The sequence below is a fragment of the Sprattus sprattus genome, assembly GCF_963457725.1.
Source record: "Sprattus sprattus genome assembly, chromosome: 15".
Classification (NCBI taxonomy): domain Eukaryota; kingdom Metazoa; phylum Chordata; class Actinopteri; order Clupeiformes; family Clupeidae; genus Sprattus; species Sprattus sprattus.
The window spans coordinates 19,164,232-19,184,403 of record NC_137913.1 but is presented as its reverse complement, the minus strand read 5'-3'; the positions used below and the strand labels follow the sequence as shown (position 1 = coordinate 19,184,403).

Below are 20,172 nucleotides of genomic sequence, written 5' to 3'. Positions count from 1 at the left end.
GTAGTGTGAAACTAATGGAGAAGCCAACATGTCTGGAAACCAGAGGCGTGTCTTCCACTCTGCAATGTGAGGGCACTTCACACCAACCCTTCTGTCCTTCATCCATGCCTGATCCAATCTAGCAAATGAGCAAAGGACGCTCCACCTGCCCACTGCCAGGGATTTGCTGAGACCAAATATGCTCTGCCTGTAATTCCCAAATCCCGAAACAGCTTGATGGGCAGGCACTGACCAAAACATTGCTTGCAGTTGTCTGAACATCTATGGATGTTAACATTCCAATACAATACATAGAATTAAGTGGCTGGTGGTTGTAATCAGTTAATGTCTATTTCCAAAGTGGACCAGTATTTCTTAGTTTCTTTTTGTTAATAAGAATGACAATGATGAGTTTATTTTTTTAACATTGTTTTTTTATTGAATTTCATTTAGTCAACATCCAAATTTTCCAATTCTAAAAAGTGACAGCACAAAAAATGTCCATCTTTGATTCTACAGCAGACACACACATCTGACTCAAACCTGACCGAGGCAGAGTCCGCGCCGAGTCTGTGTCTATGTGTTTGTGTCCATGTGTATGTATGTGTGTGCATTTAAACAGAGCAACACAGCTGAGACAGTCTCAGGCAGGAATGACCTTTTTTGATATACATCTGTTTGCTAACCATAAATGTATATTTGTCATGTTATATTCATCCCCATACATTTTGTGTGTCTTTAAGGCATCAGCCATTTTGTACCCTATGCACGTAAACCTATATATACAAAAACTGAAGAGAACAAAATGACATTTGCTTCTCACGGTGACATCCATAGCTGTGATGGGACGGAGCAATAGCAAACTCTGGGCATGTATATTTATTTCCATCATTAATAAATACAGTAGTCATTTCTTCAAAGATCCCGCATCTGTTGCAAAGGACAGATGTTGAAGCACCAAAAAAGGTCTTCCAGTGGAGTCTACAGACAGGCTGGGAACAGCCAAGCCTGAGTCTCTGCACCATGGATGAAAAGGTAAGGACCATGTTTAGAGGGATTGGTGGGGGGAGCGCATAAGAATGCGTGGGTGTGTGTTTTTGGAGGGGGTCAGCGTGGAGGGAGGGGCGCACTGGTGGCTTTAAGACATGACATGACATGACTTCACACTTAACAGCTTTTGAGAGTGCAAGCCTTTTTTGTTTCATTTTGCACCTTTTTATACTTGTAACAAATAAAAACAAGACCAAGCATATCCACAGTAATGGCTTAAAAAAAGAAAAGAAAACCCTGATATTTTCCCGCCCTCACCCCCCACCCCTCCAGGTCTCTTTCTCTCGTTCTGTTGGACAGTGACAGCACGCGCACGAAAATCAAACACATTTCAACGACATGACACAAAACATGCCAGTGCACCCATAAACTGGGCACACATTATCAGGCAAGCTAATGTTAACCTCCACTAATGCTAATGACACATCCCAAATTCCCCAAGGCTACATCTTCACTTTTCAAACTTGAATATATTATTTAATCAATAAAACTACACAAGAAGCAGCATTCCACACACAAATAGTGAATAATAATATTAATACATTACTAATCATATGTATCATACCAATACATATCTAATTTATTAAATTCTTTTTTGGTGCATTTCTTTCAAGTTCTTCAGAATTTTGCAGGCTGAGTGAGATCCCACTGGCAATGATTTGAGGAAAGGATGACTGACTACATTCAGAGGCAGAGTCTCTTTTCTTCTCTCTCATCCCTATCCCCCCATGTCCTCCATTTTACACACTGCCAAAACTAAGGGTAGGAACAGCAAATGAGAAGCCATTTTCTGTCGTACACTCAGGCACTCCAAAGGGGCCTCAACCCACCAACGCTTCTTCTCACTACAGCAGCATCACCTACAGCACCACAACAAGGCTTCCATTTTCCCATTTTATGAACTTTTCATTCCCCCCAAAGTCTTTATTTTTCTGCTATTTGTATTTTTTTTGTTTTGTTAGAGAAGACTTTTATAATATATCCCTTGCATACAAGAACAAAAACGGCAAGAAATGTTCAGTATCAACAAAACTGATCAAATGTTTTTGATTCTAAAGAGCACTGTGTTGAACCTCTAAACGTACACACATATTCCAAGTATAAAATAGCTATAACGCCAAGTAGTCACAATGCTGTGTGTAAAATAAGTTCCACATAAAAACTTCACCACGGGAACAAACAAAACAACTAAGGCAACTCCTACTGAAATATTCATATATATGTATATATATAGTTTTGTTTTTTAAAGTATTTTTCGATCAAATATAAATACTTCTAGATATATCTTCTCTTTCTCTCTAGTAAACTATTTACATAAAAATTACTGTATCTTGCAGAGATAATAAATATGAGCAGTCTGGATGGATTGGTACTGCAGTGCAGCACTGTACAGCTTGGAGGGTACACACACACACACACACACACACACACACACACGCACGCACGCACGCACGCACACGGTGACATTGAGCCACCGGGCGACAGAGAGTACACTGCTTTTAAGGACAAGTTAAGTCAGCTGCCCCCTTTGTGTTGTTAGGTGACCTCAAACAAATTCTGTCGATTCTTGCACCCCCATGCATTTAATGTAAGCAGTCACTCCACATACACATACACCCACCCCAACACACACACTCGCCCACACACACACACACACACTCACCCATCCTCACCCACCATGGTGGTAGTGTTCTTTTGACTGCTCCCTCTTCAGTCAGATGTGGAATGTGCTTTTAAGATTGCTTTAGTCTTTCCCTTCTCTTTCTCTATCCATTGGATAGATGACAGGTAATAAAAATATAAACAGAATAAACACACACACACTCACAAACATACACACAAACGTCACTGTCCTTGAAAGGAGAGAAAGAGATGGAGCACCCTGATAACATTTCTTCAAGCCCTATTCCAACCCTCCAGCCCTCCCTCCAAAAAACTGTTGTTACAATCTCATGCTGCACACAAGTCTCAAAAAACAATATGCCTTCTCTATAAAAGACTCAGCTGCGGGAGTGTGAGTAAAAGCACTGGGTTAGGCAACATTAAATATAATAAATTATCATTTGTTTGAAATCATCAAAAGAAACACTAATGAATTAAAAACAGTCTAAAACAGGCCAGCCATCTCTCAGCAGTTCAAAGTACACTTCACCTGAATTAGGGATCCGCGTCAAGAAAAACACCTGTTTGGTGAGTGTGTATTGCTGCAGCACTGCTGCTATGGAAACACCAATCTAGTGGTTGTGGGAGGCGATGACATCACACATGCTTAGAGTCCATAAACTACCATGGGAGAGAGGTGGGGGTAGGGCTGGGGACAGTGCAGGTAGATCATTTTTAAGACTAGCTAAAAACACTAAGTCCCAGTGCATTTCTACTATAGCTGCAGTCCCTTTGCAGAGACAATAACATAAAACAAAATGGGGGATGAAAAGTAAAGAACAAAAAAAAAAAACTTCAACAACATAAACACAGCTCTTGACCCAGACAAGGCCTTCCCGTACTCTTTTTTTTAAGTGCAAAATCCCATCTTCTGATAGGTCAGCTGTGGGTCAGGTGACCCAGCCCTGTGTGTGCCGCGCCTGCAGCTGGGTGGGGTGAGGGGGTCAGCAGACGGGAAAGGACTGTGAGGATGAAGAGGAATCAGGAAGTTAGTGCTGGCTGAAGCCAAAAGGCTCAGAGGTGGCCCACATACACTGGCAGGCAGACAGGCAGTGAGAGAGTGAGTGAAGGTAATGATCACATTCTCTGGCTGAGGTATGATTTTTATGTTTGTTTGTGTTTTTCTTTGTTTTTTCGTTTTTTTTTTTTTTTACTGAAGTGGTTGAGAAGAGATGACGCAAGAGCGGCTGTAAGTATGTGTGGGTGTATGAAGGTGTGTGTGTGTACGGGGGGGAAAAAATATGTGTGGTTGTTGAGAACAGGTGGCAGGTCAGGTGGCTGGCTATGGGCAAGTATGAAATGGCTGTGAAAGAACAGAGGAGTAGCTGGATCTTCAAAAACAGCTCTAGGAAGCTAGCTCGTAGCACTCAAGGCCTGGGGCTGGGACGGAGCTAATAAGATCTCGTACAAACACGAAACTGACAGGGGTATACTGGCTCTGAAAAGGGGCGGGAGCGAATTGTGCTGTGCATGTGGGCATGTAGGGGGTGGGGGCACTATGACTGATTGACAGGTTGTTGGCATTGGCAGCAGCTGTAAGGGCTGAGTGAGGCTGAGAGAGTGAAGTGCATGAGGCAGCCTACAGGAGCAGAGGTTGGGCCTGAGGGGCCGATGTGTGTGTGGGCTGGGGGTAGGGTGGAAGGGGAGATCGGAGTGGGCGTGGGGGGCATCAGAGATGCTCTGACACCCCTAAAGGCTGCCCACCACGGGGCTCTTGGGGCTGTTCTCCTGAGGGGGTGCCAGATGGCGCAGGCTGGCGCTGGAGTAGCCCTCATCGCTGCCGCTGCTGCGCCAGCTCGCCCGCTCGTCCCAGTCGCTCACGCTGGAGCTGCTCCACTCCAGGTCTCCCAGCATGCAGTCAGTGCCCTCCACGTCTACGTCCACATCCACGTCTACGTCCACATCGAGCTCCTCTGCAACACACACACAAACACACACACACGAAGTTAAAATTCATGTACATGTACATGGCATCATTTAACAAACATAATGTATTATGTGTGCTTTTAGGATAGGCTTTTGCATAGGCTTTGTGTCAATGTAGATATTTTAAGTCTCTTTCATATCCGAAACCCATTAATGTATCAGGTAAAAACAACATCAATAGATCAATCTTTATCATTTTGAACTCAAACTCGCTTTGCAGAGTCCAGTAATCATTCAGACACAGTCATACCGGTGCTGGTAAGGTACATCTGTAGATAACAACTTTTCATTCCCAATCAGTCTTAATCGTAAGGTCTATACTGTCGTGTATTCCCACCTGACTGTATGCACCTAACTGATGCTACTGAGTGAAAACCGCCACAAAACGTCTAAAACGCGCAAGGTCTAATGCCAGATAACCAAGCTGTGTACAATCCTAGTTAAGTTATCGCTTACAAACTAATTAACTCACAAACTGAAACACATTAGAACTGCGGATGCTAAGTAGAATGTAGGAGTAGAATGGAATGGCGTTACAGGAATAAAAGCAGAGCCACAGCTTGGCACAGAGAGGCAAAACAAAACAAATAGAAGAGAAACATAGCTAGTGCAGCCTAAAGAGCAGCAACTGTGTTTTTTTCACTCTGATGAGAGTGCAAGCAGGGACACGGACGTCTGATAACGTTCAGGAGGGCAGCCAGAACACTGCACTACACTCAGTGTGTTTAGCCTGTGCTAAGGTTAAAGTTAGGGGGTGTGTATGCGCGTATGTCATTAGCCTTATCACAAGGCTGATTTGAGTTAGCTGACAACAAAGACTGTTCTGCCCATCTGTACTATATCTGTGTGTGCCTGTATGTTTTCCCTTGTCTGATATGATAGAGTTGATATGATTGTGTTGGCCATGTTCGTGTAAATGGATGAATGCTTATTTGTGTATACAGATATCTGTAGGTCTGTGTTTATCTAAGTGTGAGTGATGAGATGAACCGTAAGCGCTGTGTGTCTGTTTACCCTGGTCGGAGTCTCTTCTGGGGAGACGGTGGAGCCCATGCGGTCTGTACATTTCTGTGTATGCGTGTTTGTATACATCTGTTTGTGTGCGTCAGTGTGTGTGTATTTACCATGGTCGGAGTCAGTTTTATCTGAGCAGGAGTCCATGCTGTTTGTACATTTATATCTATGTGTGTGTGTGTGTGTGTGTTAGAAGGTGGATACCCAACCCAAGACCATCATCACCGATGACAGAACAGAATACCAGTCTGGCTCGGTTATTACGGTCTTAGACTCGGGTCAGGTTACGACAGATATATGTGGCCCGAGCTGCACATTAGTTTGTGTGTGTGTATATATGTCTGTATGTATGTGTGTGTGTGTGAGTGTAAGTGTGTATGTGTCTGTGTCTGCATTGTGCATGTTTACATTTATATCCGTCTTTGTGTGTGTATGTATCTGTGTGTGCGTGCATTATGCATGTTTACCCTGGTGTTATGTCTACATGTATGTGTGTGTGTGTGTGTGTGGATGTGTGTGGATGTGTGTGCGTGTGTGTGGATGTGTGTGTGTTTGTTTGTGCGTGCATGATGCATGTTTACCATGGTCTTATGTCTATGTGTGCGTGTGTGTGTGTGTGTGTGTGGATGTGCGTGTGTTTGTGTGTGCGTGTATGGTGCATGTTTACCCTGGTCTGAGTGACCTGTCTGAACTGCAGTAGAGCCCATGTTGTCTGTACGTTTGTGTGTGTGTGTGTGTGTGTGTGTGTGTGTGTTTACCCTGGTCGGAGTCTGATTTGTCGGAGGACACGGTGGAGCCCATGCTATCCATGCGCGTGCGCTCAACACCCAGCTGCTCCAGTCGGCGTCTCAGGTGCCGCTGCTCTCTCTGCAGGTTGTCGACAGCGTGCTGCGCCTTCCGCTCGCTGTCCTCCAACCGCTACACACACACACACACACACACACACATGTAAATATCAAACTAGAAAACGCCATCACATAAATATGCATGCTTAAACAGGGATAACCAAATCTGACACCCCTAAGTCTAATTGAGGATATGAACATCAAAGAAGTTAGACTAAGGCTTTGAATCATCTCTGCAACACAAACATATATTAGGTAAACAGACTGTTTACATCCACAGACAAACACATACTGCTTTTCATTGCGGCCTTGATCTAGAGACGTGCCTGACAGACTCACACTTAGATGCATACAGACTTTAACACACCTTTATGTGATCCCTGGCCCTCATCAGCAGGCTGAGAGTGGTATGCCTGTTGGATTCTGGTCCCAGAGGTACAAGTGATTTTAAGCGCTCCAAACACAGCCGTAAGTTTGCCCGCCTGAGACAGAGACAGATAAACATAGCCTTAATGAAATACAGGCAGGCAGGCAGGCAGACACTCAGACACCAGGATACCCTGGCCTATGGTTCCCTTAACATTTTTCTGTGTCCCATTGATTTAGTTATATGTATTACATAAAAACATTCTTGGTCTTTTTTAGTTATTGTGGATAGTAGTAAAGCACAACATATACAATAGGATATGTTTATTCAATGATTAAGTGATTAATTAAATTCAGAAACTTCTATTTTGATTTCTATTTGCGGCACCACTCTCTGCCTCTATGCTTACACCTTTCCTTTCCCTCTCTCCCCTCACCCCGTTGCTGTACTCAGTCTCTCTCCCTCTGTGCTGTCTATGCTGACGGTTTTGGCAGCTGCTAGGGTGTGGTGGGAGGCAGTGATCACATGATGGCTGTTATGCAACCACCTCAAAAGTACAAAACTGCTGCCACTGTATACGCACGGAGGCGGGGGTCAGCACCTCTCGCTTTTAGTGCCTGCGCGTGTGTGCCTGTGTGTGTGTGCATACGTGTGTGTGTGTGTGTACTCATATGTGAGTGCTCCATACAGAACAAACAACAGTTTTGCTGTCTGTATATGAATCGCTGCATTGAGGAGTGGTCAGAGTGGTGCATTTTGGATGAGAGCTAAAGCCGCATCTTTGTGTGTGCAAATGTGAGAAACACGTGTCCCGAAGGGGGTGCATTGCTTATACTGCTAAAGTCTATGTGCATTTCTTTTTAGTATCCAAACTATTTTTTCTGTGCAACTAATCAAGTCAGTACGTTTACATAATGGCCTTTATCCGATATTGTCTGAAGTCAGGCTTTGCTATCCATGGGGGGCAACCTCATTATCTCACAGTACATGGCAGTGAAAAATCGAGATCTTGGCCGCGTCTGTTCAAATGAAATGTGGAATGTTTACAAGCGGGCACCTGCTACCGTTGATTATATAGTAAGTAAGTTGTGAAATGAAATAAAAAACACATCTTAGTAAATGTTGTATTAGTATTGATTGATTCCCATCGATATGAATGGATGACATGTCTAACAAGTGGTGGAAAAGTAATATGAAAATATTTGTTTAGTGAATGAGCGCGTTCTGTCCAAAACAGTCGCAGTCAACGTTTTTCTAATGTCAACACATTGGTAGGCTACCACATAACTATCATCTGAAATATCACGGTATGTCGCAACAAACCTTTGATCTAAACAGAATATTCAGTATGGAATGGGAATAGATCAGAGCAGTATCTTTTATCGCGTTCTCTCCATGAATTTGCGGCCATCTGAACGTCTTTATACGTGTTTAAGGAGGGGTTGTAAAGGTGCTCATATCTATTCAGGCCTCTTGTGTTATGTTTGTTCATAATCAACAAGAATAAGCTTGTGAGACAGACTGCAGGATATTCATAAAAAACGTGCCATTAGTATGAACAGTTGAGACCATAGACATACATGTCTCTGGTTGAGACAAAACTTTTCTGTTAGCCATTTCTGATATGCAGTCGCTATTTAGATACTAAAGTTGGCTTTGTTTATTGTTTCCATGGTAATAGGAGCCGTCAGAATAATTCGCTTTTCTGTTGGCCATTTCTGATATGCAGCACATGAGGGCAAAGCAAATGGTGCATGGTCGTGCTCATTTAGATTTTGTTTCAGTATTTCAAAGTGAATGAGATGTGGGAGCACAAGAACAGTGAGCGTCTAGCAGCGATTATCATATCATAGACATATATGATGCATGTATATGTCTATGGACGGGATCTCAAGCATGCGCAAAGACGTCATCTCCAGTTGTTCTCTGATTTCAAAAGTTACATGCGCGCATTCTCCGATAAACTACCAACTCCGATGGAGTTATCTTGGGGTGTAAATCGGACTTCAGTCGGACACAACAAATTTAGATTTCTGGAGTTACATGAAATGGATCTTCGATTTAAATCTGATAAAGTCTGAAATCCAGACACATGTAACCGCAGTGAATGTTCCTCCTGTGTTGTCTTATTCAGGCCTCCCCTGAATGTTGAACTGATACCAATCATGTGTTAAAATGGAGTTTGAAATGGGTGCGAAAAGGCTCTTGGGCTGTTCTTGAGTTCAACCTCCTGCTGACTCCACACTATGGCTCAAGGCCGGCCTAAATGACAGGGCAGCAGCATAAGAGAGGCGAGGTGGCCCTCAATGCTAGAAATAAATGAAGGTGTGTGTGCGTGCATGAAACTGTGAGACAGCCAGACCGACGGGTTTGGGAGTTGGATGGCAGTAAAGGTCAACAGATCACACATAAACACACACATTATTCTCTGTCCCTTCTTCACTGGCTGACTCTCTCACACACGTTCAAATTTGGTCCTGGGCTCTTGTTCACAAGCACGCACACACGCACCACTGTCACTCACTCAATCCTGACCCTATTCAAAGGCATGCAAACACACTACCAGAGCCACTTCCATGCAAAGTAGAGCAAGGGGTGAAGGTTTCAACCCTGTCCTCTCCTGTCCTGCTTTTCACAAGTCTGTCCAAAGGGCAGTAGACAGGCTTTACATAACTTTACTGGGAACAACTTAACTATACCGCCATGACATAACAGGGCTTAGGAGCCTAATGTTTGTTAAACACAGAAAAACTGCAGGCTGTCCCATCCGCCCACAGACACACGTAACCGCAGTAAAGAGAGAGAGATAATGGGAGAGATGTCCGGGTGCAATTTCTCAGAGCAGTTTAGTTTTTCTCTGAGCTCGGGGAACAGTTCTAGCTCTAGTATCCAACCTTGCATACCAACAAGACGGTGTGTTACACTGGACAAATTCTTACATTTCCATTTAGAGAGTCAATGGTGGATAGCCATTGTTGGTGATTTTACAGAAGCGATTTTAAGCTCCTTTGTACAATTTCAAAAATTGGTGATCATACTTTAGTCTGTGAAGCAATCTTTGCAAAAGTTGGACACGCCAAAAGAAGGTCATCTGGATTGGCTTTAAGTTCCTAGGGGTGAAGGCTCCCCTACCTCACCTGCCCTCTGTCCCTTTGACTTCTGGCAAGTTGCCTTGACCATTGGAAGTGAGAGGACATGAGCAAAAACTGTGGCCCTGAGGGTTCTGGTTGCAGCCAGCCAACACTAACCCGGCGTGTCCTGTCTGGTCTCCGGTGACGGATGCATTAAGACATTAAACAGGGCCTGGGGCTCATTATGGGGCACCTCATATAAGCAGAGAATAGACCAAATCGGAGACAAAGTCTCTAGAATGTCTGAATCTCTCTCTAGCTGCTACAAACATGCAATCCCTGTTGGTGTTACTCTACTACATACATTCCTTGTAATCGATTCAGCCAAATCCTGCAGTCCTGGGGTCTTTGTGTCGAGGCTATACATGGAGAACAGAAGATCTCCAGGAGGAGGACTGAGCAATGACTCATTTATTGAGGAGTATGCAACAGCAATAGTGCTTCCACATAATATTACCTGCTCTCTTCAGCCTCATACCTGAATCCTGTATTCACAAATGGCAAATTGTTCAAATGATAAACAACGTTGTTTGATTCTGGCAGCACTTTCTACTTGGAGATGTTTCAACAGCTCAAACTTAAATGCACAAAGACAGCCTGACACCCCTCCGATTTCAGACTCTAGTAGGCCATGAGATTGTCCTGCCTGCATGTCACTTGATTAATTAAATGTACTTCCTGGGTTTGGATCAGACATGCAAAAGGAGAGGAGAAATGGTCATTATGACAGCACTACACCCAGTTATCTAACTATGGACACTGTGGATGAGCATCTCTGCCTTCGGTTGTAAAAAAAGCGGATATTTCACTTTAACTCTTTAACAACACGTTAACAATTGCATTTCACTGCCCATTATGGCCTGTCTGATTCCTAAAGGTTCCAGGCTAGCTCAAAGCTGAACTCAAAACTAAATCAAAACGAGGAAAAAAAACAAGTTCTGATAAAGCAATCGGATTCGATCAAAATCTTTAATTAGCCAACAAGACCCATTTTCAGTGTAAATCTAGCTCATTCTTAGCTAGTCTAAATAAAAATGTTGAACTTTAAGCTTACCATGGGATTCCCATGGAAATAACATTAGCCTACTTCAAAACCTACCTGTCTAAAACCTTCATCCACTTAGGCTGTCAGGTGTGGAACTCTTTTCACACTGAGGGGGGAGCAATATTGGCCTGGCTGTGGTATTTAATGCCTTAACCTTATGCCTGTCGTAGTAATGAGCCTGAGCTCTCAAACCACTCAGAGGGGCCTCTGACTGGAGCCAATAAGACAGCTGACATGTACAACATGAAGGGTAAAAGTAGTAGTGTGTAGTGTTGTTTTGTAAAATCCTAATACAGAAGTTGTAGTGTAAAAGGCTGAAATAACCCCACAGGACTGTATGTGGTTGGAGCTGAATGATTGTGACAGAGCTGTGACCATCCACATTTAGAATGAAAGGGAAAGCTGCCTCTGATTGCTTCTAAATTGGGTTGTTAATGATTAATTGGCTTTCAACTCAATCTCTGTTAAGCTATTAACCAATTAAAAGTTTCAAATTTAACTGCACTGCAAGTTAACACTGCAGACTATAAGTAGGTTACGTTTTTAACAACAGCTTTGGGCGAAATATAATAATAATTTTAGCTCTACAAAATAACGGCAATGCCATCATTGAACGCAAAAAGGTAAAGTTCATGCAATAAGATGTTTTTAATAACGAATAAACCCACCTTTCTTCAGCGTTAAGAAAGACAACTTGTGAGGATGTGCCAACAGGTAAAGTATGGTGCATCATTGTTCACTTTTTTAAATCACGTAATCTCCTATAAGCCTGTATTGTGGATTAATGCATTATGTATTTATCCTGATGTTAAGTACTTTCTGTTATGTCTTCTGTCTTCCAAAATTATCTGTGGCAAAAAGCTTTGTGCCTGTAAAGGGGTTCTGTGCAATCCCCCATTTGCTTTTAATGGGCTGAGATCATCAGACCCATGTATTTGTTTTTGTCTGCAACATGTACCCTTTATGGCGTGATGTGAGGAGGGGGGAGTCATAAGAGCCAAAAATAAAACTGAATAAGATGCACAACCGGACTGTGCAGTGGGCTCTATGCCACGTCGTGCCTTTGGGCTGGCAGGCAGCAGCAGAAGGATCAGGGCAGGCATTAGTGAGCTTTCTGATGGCTGGCTGTGGGAAATGACAGGCGGGCGGTGGGTTAAGCTAGCTGCCATGCATTGTTAGCCTAACTGTGTGCATGAGAGTGTGTTTTTGTGTGTGTGGGCGTGTGAACATGAGCAGGTTTGTGTGAGTGCTTGTATGTAACACATGAAACTGGGTCCTTGTATTCGCCTTGGTGTTCTGTAAATTTTCACATATGTGACCGTGTGTAGCCATGTGTGTCTGTGCGTAAGTGGGTCTCTGTATGAGTGTACGTGTGCGTGTGTGTGTGTGTGTGTGTGTGAGTGTACGTGTGTATGTGGAGCACGGATGAGCCTGTGTGCCAGGGCTCCAGACACACTCTGCTGAGCTGCTGCCTGCATGTATTATTCAGGCTGTCTGCCAGCTGAAGGGCTGAGCCCAGCTGAGTGGGTCTCCACGTGGGCCCAAAGAGTCCGCTTCTCAGGGAGGAGAGGGACTGAGCGGGCATGAGGGACAGCCCTGATCATTAGTGCTACAGCGGCCCGGAGATGTAAAATTTCGCTACAAAAACCTACACTGTCACCATGTCAATTAATTCGAGAGACTCAGTTCACACAAGCCTTCCACATCGTCAGCATCATCATTGACATGTAGCATTAACCAATTACTCATACACTTACAGCTAAACAATAAGACAATCTGATGAATGCTTTGGACCATACTTTTTAGACTGAAGTAGAACAGGCAGAGATGAGGCAGCAAAATTGTCGTTTTACATTACAGAAAAATCTTTAACTTTTCATTCTGCTCCAATCAAACATTAACACACCAATTAACACTCCATCCCACATTTTTCAATCTTGTGGACACAGGAGAAAATGTCTATCAAGACCAGCAGTTGGAATCAAAAACACACAGACAGACAGACAGACAGACAGACAGACAGACAGACAGACAGACAGACAGACAGGTGGCTGGGTCCTACCTGTTCTTCTCCATCTCATTATGTGTAGATCTGTAGGAAGAGAGGGCAACAGGGAGGGGGGAGGAGAGTAAGAGCAGAGGTTATCATCTCACCAAGGTGAATGAATCAGAGACTAGCAGCATATTAGAGCAGAATTCAGACACTCATTTTTTTCTTGTTGTACCCCTTGTTTATCAGTGAACTGGAGGATGAACAGAGGTGTATTAATGTGTGTCGTAGAGAGTGCCCTAACTAACGTTTGCGTATGTGAGTGTGTGGGAGTTCAGACGAAAGCGACCAGCAGTAAAGAGTATGTTTGAGTTTGTGTGTGTGTCAGTGTACAGGGCGGCGCTGAGGGCTGTTTGAGCTGGGATGTGAGCGTGTGGGAGTGGAGTCGGAGGAGGCTCAACACGGAGCGAGGGAGCGTTAAATGAGAGAGGCGCACATAGAAAGCCGGGTATTTTTAAGAACAAATGAAGTGGCCACTAAGCCATGCCTGCATACACACTCTCATACACATACACACATCTCCCACACACTCATCGGAATCTCCTTTTCATACATACCACACACTCACACATGGTTCCTTTGCAGTAAGAATGGATTTTATTATTATTAAATAACACGGTCTCTTCATGGTTTACGTGCTGTTAACAGTTTTTGCTGGGTGCTCTAAAAATAAATCAACGGTGAAATTCAAGGAGCTATTGGACACAGCTCTTATAGTGAAGTTACAAGTGAGTCTGTTCGAGATGTAAACGTGTGGTAAGCAGACGATTCAAAACACCCCTTACAACATCTACTCTTGATATCGTCCTCCCATGTATGGAGGCTCCATATACATACACACACACTAACCTAGAAACATTAATATCCACTACTTTCTCACATACATACATACATACATACATACATACATACATACATACATACATACAGTACATAGAGCAAACACACACACTATTTTCTCTCTTTACAGCTCCCTTTTACGCACCAAGCTCCTTCTACACCTCCCCCCTCTTTTTCACACGCGCATACATGCACTGAGGCCTAGGGGGTAAACTTAGCAACAGTAACTAAAAACATGGGAGAGAGGCGACTTGGCTACAAGGTAGCTGTGTGGCACGTACTATGACTGCCTGGCCACTGCTCAAGAATGAGTACGCCCCTCAGACTGAAGGAAGGCAAAAGAAAAAAAAAGCGGATGAAATATATTTCAGTGGAAACAGAGAAATAGTCTGATTGCCAACTTGACACACAATCATATGGCTGTAGACCACAGCACTGCTGAACACCATAGCAGAAACCTGGTCGTGTTTCCGTACCCGGAAAAGAGTCAACAGCAAAATGGGGCAAACAGCTGATGCTAGTGAGCAACTGTAAGTAAGAGGAAGAGAAAGCCATACACCCTCTACTCTCTCCATCCCAGCCCACCTCCATCTGACACCCCCCCCTCTCCAGCCCCTCCACTGACCCCCACTCCAAAATAGCCCGACCTCTGAGCTCCAATGCTGGACTTTGTCATCGCCTGGTCAGCTCTCAGATAAATCACCCCCACTGAGGGGGACAAACAGCCCTGTAGGCACAACACACAGAGGCCAACGGCCTGGGCACTCTGGTTCAACAATGATGACATGCAGGCATATATTCATTGGGTGGGCAACAGGTTTGCCATGTGGCTGAGGAATGTAAAGAGAAACTGGGGGCCAGCAGCAGGTCCACACACACATAATAAAAGGAGTAAAAGGGAGAGAAATACTATATTTCCCAGCGTCTCCAAAACGTAGGTTTTATTTCAAATTTAGCTTTTTACGTCGAGGGCATCCAAATGTTTGCAGCTGTATTACACCCTACCCCTTCGAGGGTGTTTATGTTTTGTTTACATTTTGCAAAGACAACTTCCGCATGTTACAATGTTACGGATGTTTGTTTTTAACTTCGTACGAGAATGAGGCCCACTGTCTCCCCGAACGCATGGAGATGAGGCCAGGGACGATGGCAAAGCTACATTACTATTCTACTTGCCCAGGATCTTCCGCCTTGGCGGGCATGTCAAACAGGTAATACACTCTTACCCTGGTGATATGTTCTACAGACAGCACCACCCTAAGAAGAGCCTTACAGTCCATCTGGGTGCTGTTCCCACTGCTTCCATATCAGCCAGTGACGTTCCCTGATAGGATGCTCTCCCTGATGGACATACAGTATAATTGTCTGATATGAGTAAACACTCTGAACTGAAAAGCCCCACAAGAAGAGCATGCAGTGTCCGTTTCATCCTTTGTCATATCCATCTCACAACTTTCCAGACTGATCTGTAATATCAGTATGGTGGTAAAAAATATAATGCATGGACTGGTACCAAGAGTGCCAGCCTCGTCTTTGTTAAGCAACAGACATTACAGTCCTTCACACGTGGTTAACATTTGAGTCTTGTCCAGACACTGGGCAGGAGAGGCTTATATGCCCCTGTCCTCAGCCTATTTGTCATGTAGGACCATCTCCTTCAACATGACTTTTGGAACTGGGAATGTACTACAACATTCTTTGTTGTTGAGGAGCTCTTCTCCATGAGTGAAGGAGCTTTTTTACAGTATAAAAATCCAAAAAGTTGCAAGTCTCAGGTGCAAAGGAAAATAAGCAGTCTAGCCAGATCTAGTGTGCCATGTCTGGGCAGCGCCAACATTCATATATGTTATTGGTTCCACTAATGTGTGTTATGTTATATTTATGTTATGTTATGGCAGGTTGTTGTGCAGTGTGTTGTCTTAAGAATTGTACTGCCCAGTCCAACTCTGTGTTGTTCTGTGCATCTGACAATAAAAGACTTGAAAATGCAAATAATCATCATTGTAAGCTCACTGCATTTTTGAAGCTTGTCATCTTTCAATGTTTCAACGTTGAAGAACGGTTGTTTTGTCGGCACCTGAAGGCACTAATAAAAGAAAGCCAAGATTAAATAAGAAGGCTGCTCTGCAGCATTGAATTAATAATAAAAAACATTTATGTTATAAATGTAATAAGGAAAGCTATGTATTGTATTGCTCTCAACAACTGATGTAAGAATTCAATGAATATTTAATTTGTTCCAAACAAGTTTATTATTTTTGACATGGGGTCCACCAAGTGGATCGATATCCAGCTTCTGTGATTCTATGTACTACCAATATCTTTGTCATAGCTAATTGTGCAAAGTAAGAAACTGGGCAATTCTATTTTTACTCTGCAATAGTCTTCTAACGTATGTAATACTGGTAGCATTTTAAGTTAACGTTTCTAAAGAATAGCATAGACTAAAAAGACCGGGTAAAGAGATCTTAAACATGTAACAGCCACGTTGCATAGCATTTATTTACATGTAACACTGTGCACCAACAGTTTCAACACAATCAGAACTCCTCATGTAGCTGTGTGTTGGGTTCCTACTGTTAAACAGGATATTGTGAGACCATCTTTGAGTGCATGCATGAATGTATATACATGCTAGTGAGGAGAGAGCGATAGAGGAGGAGGCGGCCTTCATCTCAATAATGGAAGAGATGTAGCGTTGGTGGCTGCCTGAGTCTGCCCGAGGAGAGCATCAGAGAGGGGGAGGGGATTGGGAAAGCACTACTACTGACACACACTCACATACATACACGCCAATTCCCTTCCCCCACCAGCCATGGGGAAACAAAACCAGCTAGTGCTGAAGGCTCATATACAGCAGCTACCAGTAACCTGTCTTCCAATGGGGCTGCCCTACATGTCATAAAGGTCTACAAACAAAATGTAGTGGAACACATTTGCCAATTACAGAAAGCTTTCAGGGGGTGCATCATAGGCTAACCATAGTGAACATGTCTGGAGGATGGGGGGTTTCAATAACGGAAAATGGGTACATTTTTCCATTTTCAATCAATCTGAGGGTTTAACTAGTGACCACAACTACATCTTGTTTGAGAAGGAGAACTGGCATTAGAGCTCTGCCACTCTATCCAGGGGATGCTGGCCAGAATGCTGGTAAATGCAAACCTGGACTGAACTGGGGACTGCAACACATGCATAGTATTACTGGCAGACAGCACAGCACATGCAACCTCAACCTAAGGGGCCCTTCACTTTCAGTAAAAGTCCCAAACATCCTTGAAAACTACAGTGATTTCTGAGCAGGGAGGACTTCACTTAACGACTGTACCTAACCAAACTTGATATGTTCAAAAGACTTGCTCATGTCTGCCCAGATATAAATAGTGTTGACCCCACCTTTACCCTGGTTTAGGTTTAATATCCAGTTATCTAGAGTTACAGGTTACAGAGACATCCTGACACAGATTACGAAGGTGGCTGCTTTCACAGCTAGGTATCTTCCTAATCTGGATAACAGCCGCCAATGCTGTTCTTCCAGACATCTACACTCTCAAGAGACCTTCACCCTGCTAATAAGCTCTCTAAAGTCATATTGACATTGTTTGGTCTGCAGAGCTTTTGTTACAAATCCTCCTTTTTTGCAAAGATTTCTGATGGGCCAGGGATAGCACAGCTCACTGTACTTTACTGTCCATTGAAAGATGTGCTTGGCTCACTTGTAAAACTGGTTATTGTTGTTGTATATTTGGATTTTCAGCTGTGCTTATTGTTTACATTAAACCTGAAACCATCTGACATTCACAAATGATAAACGTTCTGAGGTTTTGCATAGCGCAGAGCCAAAACACAGAAATTAAGCACATGGAGGATGACATGCTGCCTGCGTGGTTCCACCATTACAGAATAATTGTGAGAAAGGACGTAAAGCTCAAACCATGCACTGCAATGCATAACTGAACTATGGTGCATATCTGGGACATATTGTCTGGCTGAGCTTCACATCTCGGAGGTGTTGTGTGATACTCTGTCACTGTGAGGTTCTGAGGAAGGAGGTTGAGCATTTACAACAAAAACCTCAACCGGTCATTGCATAATTAGATCAAAGTACCTGCTGCTGGAGTTTTTCTTGTTTTTATTTTTCCGCTTTTGATTGTCCCTTTCTTTGTTGCTGGTGAAGGGTAACATAGAGGCATAACCATGTTCTGCTTCTGCAAAAGAAAACAGCAGGGTGGAAAAAAGCATTACACTCTACTTGCTTAGCATGGTGCATTTAACACAAGGACTCTACCTGGAATTCAAGCACAGGTGCCCTCTTGTTAAATGCAGTTAATAATACATGTTTTTAAGGGAATTTCTGGCTCATGGGTCAATGATGTCATATGAACTCGAGTAAACCCGCTAGCCAGCCGAACCACAACAGATTGAGGGGAGGGAGATGCGCAAAGACAGTCTCGTCCAGGAACAAATAAATAGAGAGGGCAACAGGATTTGAATATGAACTTCAAAGAAAAGCATTCCAAATCAATCTTTCCGTCTTTGTAATTATTGCAAGTACATCACTCAGACACCCTTATGAATCGGAAACAGATTTGAGAGCTGAGCAAAACAACATGTTAGAATCCCCTGCAGAAAAACACGTTAGTCGGCTGATGGTGGATGCAATATTGGCAGCCTTTCTGCTCAGGGGGGTGCATTCTAACCAATGTTATTACTACAGTGATACAAAACTGGATGGTTTTAAAGGTTTAACACAGACAAAAAGTGCAGGGCAGTTTTCTTTTGAGTGATTGCTGGCAGACATACAGTAAATCTGATCAGTATGTTCTGTCCATCATTTTGAGATCAACATGGGTAATAATCAAAGACTCAACATGCACATAACATGTAAAATGACTAAGTTACTTACCTCTTTCTCTGCGATCAAGGTATTCTGCAGCTTCGATCAACATCTGCACCATTCCAATCGCCGCCATTTTCAACAATAACACCGATAAAATGACAATCCGGGTCAGAATTGAGAAAACAACTGTGCTTTTTCTCGACTGTTTCCGTTTGGAAGGGATTACAAATAAAAGGTTTCCTAATATTTCTGCCACACAGTGACAAGTGATAGATATGTAAGATTTGAGATACTGTCTCAATCTTACTGAGCAGGGCTTTCAATGTGTTGCTTCAGTTTATAAGAAAAGAACACGGTCAAATAAAGTAGCTAATAGGCTAGCTGACTAGCTTCTTCGGGAGCTTCTGCTGGTTTGAAGTGACTGCTATGGGAATGCCCTTGCTAACTGAATGAATTCCCATTCAACTATTTCTCTTTACAGTGCTGCCTAGACCTAACCACTGCACAACTCAACGTTAGCTTGTTTGCTGGAAATTTGGCGAACTGGAAGATACAAAAGACGACAAGCTTATATGCCTGGAAAATGGAAATACTGGAAATCCAAGTTGATTCTATGTTGACTATTTGTTCCAAAGTAACTTCCTTACAGTAGGTTCAGCAGTCTTCGCTCACTAACGTTAGGCTTAACGTTAAATTGTTCCAACTGATACGAGCTGGCTAGCAAGGTGCCTCGTCTAGGTGAACTGTCAAATGAGTAGCTAGCTAGTAGGAGCAAGCTAGAAACATATTCCTGTCAAGTTCCATCGACTCAGTGTTAGCTGATAGGTAGCCAATCACTCAGATAGTTCAATGAACAAAAAAAACCCTCAGGCAGAAACGGCCGGTATTTTATAACTGATTTGTTCGTATGTTCAACCTTATTTATAAATTGCCTAAAAGTGAAACAATTACTGAAGACTGCTAGCTAGCTAGGCAATGTTAGCAGTCTCGCAGCTTGATCTCTAAACTCTCAAATATGTTGATTACAGCCAGTCACATGAACTTTAAATACGTATATTAAGCGTAATTTATCTTGGCAGCTTTTTAAATGATGTATCGGTGGTTACCTAAAAATTGGTCGCTGACACGTAGCTAGTTAATCACCGTTAGCTAGCTGGTAAAATGATGAGAAATAAAATTCGTTTCTTATTTGTATCTTTAGAAGAAAAACTGTACGTTAACTTGAAGAGCTAACTAGGTAGCTAGCTGGTATAAAATCGCTCGCAAGACATCGAACGTGTTACATTCTTTTTGGTCTCGAGCTGCTCAGGCTGATAAGAAGCGACCTGCAACCAAGCAAGCAGTTTGTTTATCAAAAAAGCTTCTCAACACAGACTACCGTTCACCACACTGCCGACCGGTTGCAGAAATGCAGGATAGAATG

The 20,172-nt window shown here is 43.1% G+C and overlaps 1 protein-coding gene across 1 annotated transcript; it reads right to left on the bottom strand.

The window, feature by feature from the left end:
• Nucleotides 1-422: 422 nt before the first annotated feature.
• On the bottom strand, nucleotides 423-20,133 carry mxd1 (MAX dimerization protein 1). Its single transcript, XM_080853026.1, has 6 exons — nucleotides 18,816-20,133; nucleotides 18,018-18,117; nucleotides 13,082-13,111; nucleotides 6,844-6,958; nucleotides 6,390-6,549; nucleotides 423-4,604 (listed from the first exon to the last, which is right to left on the bottom strand). Exons 1-6 carry the CDS (start codon nucleotides 18,880-18,882, stop codon nucleotides 4,381-4,383), a joined length of 696 nt encoding a protein of 231 aa, XP_080709152.1. The 5' UTR covers nucleotides 18,883-20,133; the 3' UTR covers nucleotides 423-4,380.
• Between the last annotated feature and the right edge of the window lie 39 nt (nucleotides 20,134-20,172).

Excerpts from the sequence above, each read along its gene's own strand:
- mxd1 (XM_080853026.1), bottom strand. The coding sequence starts at position 18,882 with ATGGCGGCGATTGGAATGGTGCAGATGTTGATCGAAGCTGCAGAATAC. Across the intron at positions 6,550-6,843 it reads GGGCCAGGGATCACATAAAG|CGGTTGGAGGACAGCGAGCG; the intron begins GTGTGTTAAAGT and ends GTGTGTGTGTAG. Across the intron at positions 4,605-6,389 it reads CAAATCAGACTCCGACCAGG|AGGAGCTCGATGTGGACGTA; the intron begins GTAAACACACAC and ends TGTGTGTTGCAG.